The sequence below is a fragment of the Schistosoma mansoni genome, chromosome 3 (assembly GCF_000237925.1).
Source record: "Schistosoma mansoni strain Puerto Rico chromosome 3, complete genome".
Taxonomy (NCBI): Eukaryota; Metazoa; Platyhelminthes; class Trematoda; order Strigeidida; family Schistosomatidae; genus Schistosoma; species Schistosoma mansoni.
In genome coordinates, this window is record NC_031497.1 from 23,576,100 (window position 1) to 23,581,504 (window position 5,405).

General features: G+C 35.8%; 1 protein-coding gene across 1 annotated transcript in view; it reads right to left on the minus strand.

Moving 5' to 3' along the window:
- Smp_018800 (subfamily A1A unassigned peptidase (A01 family)) overlaps positions 1–1,867 on the minus strand; it is a gene marked incomplete at both ends in the record, with an annotated part of 4,136 nt that extends 2,269 nt beyond the window's left edge. Inside the window, 3 exons of the mRNA XM_018799715.1 lie at positions 578–700; positions 1,511–1,710; positions 1,751–1,867. Coding sequence (XP_018651476.1) covers positions 578–700; positions 1,511–1,710; positions 1,751–1,867 — 440 coding nt within the window. The remainder of the gene's footprint in view (positions 1–577; positions 701–1,510; positions 1,711–1,750) is intronic.
- Between the last annotated feature and the right edge of the window lie 3,538 nt (positions 1,868–5,405).

The following is a 5,405-nucleotide window of genomic DNA, read 5'->3' on the forward strand; positions in this document are numbered from 1 at the left end:
TGAAAGCAACGAAGACGACAAAGATCAGTTTTACGAGAGACTTCGTTTCATCGTACAGAAGTGCTCAGAAGAGGATGTGACCATCTCGACGGGAAACCTAAACGTCAATGTCGGAATGAACAACATTGTGAATGAAGATATCACGAGATAACATGGACTGAAAAGGATATTACAAATAAAAATAATTTATTTAAAATAAGCTTTAATTGAAGTGGAAATTACAAAAAAGACACTTGGAGTGAGTAGAACAGGTACTGCGGAAATTATCAAACTACAACATGAAGCAAACCTGAACATGGGATTCTGAAGACTTAAAGAAATGAGGTAGACGAAGGAATACATCGCACAAGGAACTGGATGCGGACATCGAAAGAATAGATAACACTTAGAAACAACTGGAATGGAGAGTCAAAGAAATTGTTGGTTGGACAACTCTGAATGGCGGTCTATGACTCACGAAGGGTAACAGACGTAAAGTCAGTAATTAAGTAAATTGTCAATCTTTGTTCTTCCAACTCCTATTGACGTTAGGAAAATATCATGAATATCAAATTAAAATTATGTGAAAATAGATTACCTTAACATTCGAATCACCCACATATAATTGTGAACAGTAGGTATATATTCAAAATCACCCTTGAAATATTTGGGATTGAAACCACCAAGTACCAATTCACCACCGATTCCTGAGTCACTTCCCCTATCAACAAATAGTGAATGTGTGTGTAGTTATTGATAGTTTTTCCAATGTAATTCACCGACAGACAAGGTTAATAGCATAAATATTAGTTAGCTGTTTGGACACGATCTTACCTGATGTAAGAATCAACTACAGTATGTGATCATGTCGTTGTGTAAATGTGTGTCAGATAAAGTATTTAGTTTGTGAAGTCACTGACTTTAACGAATACGCTTTATATAAAATAAAATCTACATCGTTTGGGACATAAAATACATTTATACTATGAGAAAACGGAGTTGAACTGAAAAAATGTGATGTGTTTAACCATGTATTTATCTATAATTGATGAGTATCTGATGGATATTTCATCTAATATTAACGTTAGATTATTAATAACTGGGGTAAATTCCAATCTAATGAAGCTCCTCAAACTGTATGTCATAAACAAAGAGGAATTGAATGTGCTGAAGCCTACCAGTTCTGTACTCCTCAATTGATATGGATTACATGAAATTCATAAGTCTGATAATCCATCACGATCAATATTGTCTACACGTTGTTCACCTATAAGTATACTAGGAAAAGGGTTATCGAATAGCTAAATCCGATCCGTGAACTAACTGATGTTTTCGATGATTTCAATATTAAAGAAAAGACAGTGCATTCTTTTGATATAAACACACTTTTTCGAATGTGCCTCAAAACAAGACAGTTATAACCATTGTGACCATGCATCGAGTAATTCCCTCCTTGCTCCTATTCCATAAACGGTTGAAAGAACTAATTTTATTATGTGCTGCGAAAGTTCAATCTGTAAAATAAACTCACCGATCTAAATAAAATGAAAATATTGGATCCATATTCACACCATTTGCCAGTATATTCGGGAACATCGGAATGTTTCCGTATTCTGATATCCTCCTACTCGACATGCCAATTATTCCATCATATTTACAATTGTAGTAATCGCCATTAAATATATTCCTCATTTCTGCGAACGCTTGATTCCGAATCACCAACGAGCCTATCTGAAACATCATTTGATTTATAAACATTCTCAATTCTTACTCGTATAGTATCCACACTCCAAAATCCAGAGAAATTACTATCCAGATAACTCACAAGATAACTGGAACCATCTGCTACATAAGTCGATGATTTCGAGCTATCATAAAACCGAAACATCCAACAAAATATATCAAGAAACCAACACTCCCTTGAAGCGAACCATGTGTCAGTCGATCCTGTATCGAACAGCACTCGTAGTTTTTGCGGTGGAGTTCCCACTGATATCTCACCATAATACTGAAACTAAATTGAAAGATTGTTTTGCATTAAAGATTTCGACAGTTTTGTTATATCTAAGTGAAATTTAAATTACAGGTAACTTCTGAGATCAATTAATAGTCTAGTATTATATAAATATATTCCTGTTGTATAACTGTTCAGTAACTAGATTATGTATATCTATATTCCTATTATCATAAGCTTCATTTTGACCTATGGATAATTATTATACGAATTACAGTTCCTAAACTGTACTCCATTTATTGAATTCAGTCTCCCACGTTCACAGCCACATTTGACTTGATCTTGCACAAATATTATTTTCTATATTTTGGTGTTATGCGGTCTGTTTGTCTGGTATATAAACTGAGTATGCTTGAAATAAATGATTCGCATAACAGATGCTGTAGTTGGTGTTCTGGACTCAATTGGAAGGGCTGGGCGGACAAGGGAATAATCATTACGCTATACTGTTCATACCTGTCGAACGTCATTTTGTTGGCACAGTGTTAAGATTGGGAATGTCATATTTCAATTGGTGAGTAAATCACGTGATAAAATGCTGGACATAAAATTACAACAATTTTGTCATAGAAATAACAATTACGTTTGTTTCCAGCATTTTCAATGACTCTAGTACACTATTTCTGTTGACGACTATATCGATTAGTAACATTCATAGTATTTATTTTTACGGGCATAATTCAACAGTTACATTTTACAACATTCTCTGAAGGATTATTTTGAATTGGTCGATCATCTAGGTGATATTATTATCAAGGGAAAGACAACGTGCTCATTTGACGTGAATTTCTTATTCACAAATGTACCTTTAAAAAAAGACTATTGACATTTTATGTGACTATATATCGTTAAACGACCTTAAATTATATATCCATTTAAAAATTCTTAAAGATTTATTACTTTTATGTACTGATAAGGTTCAGTTCACTTTTGAAGGCGAATACTTTCGCCAGATCGATGTGGTTGCTATGGGTAGTCCGTCAGGACCATTACTAGCAGATGTGTTTATGGCACATGTGGAAAATCTGTTTGAAGAATTAATCGAAAACATGTCACTTTATAAGAGATATGTGAACGATATCTTAGTAATCTGTGAAAGAAATGATGATATAAACTGCTTATTGAATAAACTTAACACTATCCAAAGCCACATCAGTCTCTCATGCAAAGAGGAGAAGAATGACCAACTTACCTTCCTAGATATACTTCTAAGTAGACGAGAAGATGACTCAATTAAACGATCCATTTTTCGAAAACCGACGTGGACGGGTCAATACCTTAGTCACTATAGTTATTGCCCTGTGCAATACAAACGGGGTTTGGTAAGGTGCCTATTTAACAGGCTTGATCGTATTTGCACAAACCACGCTATTGATAGTGATGTTAAGTCGTTAAACAAGACATTAATGGGGAATGGTTATCCATGTAAATTTATCAATAGATGGAAAGTTCATGGCACAGTGAGACCTACTGTAGCCTTGGTGGAGAAAAAGTCTGTCTACATCACCTTATCAATTAGAGGTGATTCAAATAGCCTTTTATTCAAACAAAGGCTTAAATCAGTCATCAACAAAACGTATTGTGCAGCGAAGGTCTTTATCAAACGAGGTCCATGCTTCATTCAAAACCTAAAAGACATGAAAACGATTGTGTCACATGCCACTGCGTTTACCAATTTAAATGTGTATGTGGTCACACATACATTGAGAGGAGCAATCGTGATCTGAAAATTAGGGTGGATGAACATGTACCAAAATGGTTGCAGAAACAAATACAGTCGAGTGACCCAATAAGAGTAGAGGATAAACATCCATCATCCTCTATTGCCAAACATATAATCGAAACAGGTGATAAGATTGATCTTAACTCGGCTTTTGTTGTGTTGTATAAAAGTGTGAAAGGGCGTATACTAAGGTTGAAGCCTTAGCCACACGAAAATTCAAACCCTTTTTGTGTATTCAAAAACAGTTTGTTCTTGATGTAGGTTTGTTCTCTGAGCTGGATGGATGGTTTAGTCGTGGAGCTTTCATCGTCCTTCTGAAGGACATCATCAGCATAAAATCAGGTAGAAGTGAAGTGTTTGAATTTCTCCACATGTGATTCACAGCTTGTCCTGTGCGCCTCGATGTTGATTGGTTCTTATTGGCCTTAAATCTGTCATTGTTTATTTCTTTGATTTGGTTGCACGGGTCAGGTAATTATCAAAGAAAGATCGAGGTCCATGCTTTATTCAAAACCTAAAAGACATGAAAACGATTGTGTCACATCACACTGTGTTTACCGAATTGAATGTGTGTGTGGTGACATACATCGGGGGGAGCGATCGTGATCTGAAAATTAGGGTGGGTGAACATGTACCAAAATGGTTGCAGAAACAGAATAACATTAGGATCACGTCGATTTTTTTTAATAAATTTTTTTTGTCCCCCTTAATCAAAAAATTTTCATCCCATTTTCCAATTTTTTTCAATCCGTTTCGTCCAATTAAATTCCTAGTTGTAAATGCGTTATAATTGGTTATGTAATTCTTGAAATTCGTATAAAAGCTCTGTACTTATCGATATAGATAATTTTCTTCACAATATGGACGTCAGTAACGTGCAAATTAGAGGCTCTGTTGTTCCTTACGTAGTCACAGAAACGGAAAATGTATTTTTGAATACATTGTATCTGGTAGCGTTTCCATCACTGGAAGCGTTAAGGAGCGCCATTAGAACTTATGAAATAGCAACGTACTGCCATTATGCAGTGAGAGATTCTCATTTCCATGGAGATCGGAAGCCGTATATTAAATTTGTATGTTGGAGAAAGAGCTATAAAACACCAAGCGGTTCTTCGCAGCGGATTAGACGAAGGAGGTAATTTGATTAGTGTTATTATATTGTTCATTGAGGACTTCAATGGACACTCAATGTCCGGCCTTCATCTTTTGTAAGTTTCTTGAAGGTTATTGGACTGTTGTTCGTGGGAATGTGCATCACAATCACGAGTGCAATTCCCTGAGGTACGACTGTAACACATGGATGCGCCGATTAACGGCGGTGGAATTGGAAACAGTGAAGTCACTGTTGATATCTGGTACATCAGCATTCAATGTTATGCACTACGCGTACCAGTCCTATGGGAAACGTCTTACAGCTCAAGATGTTTTCAATATGCGTTACAAAGTGTTCTCACAGGTCAACCTTCCTGGTAAGCAATGTGCATATTCATACTATTAACTGTAGGTGATTACGCTAAATTGAAAAATCACATAACGTCACTTGGCGGCCGTTGTGATTATCAATTGGATGCAGATCATAGTCTGTTGTACTTCTTCGCTACAGCAGACCAGATTAATCTGTGCAACAGGTTTTTAGATGTTGTTGGTTTTGATGGGACATACAAAACCAATAATGAAAACATGTTTCTG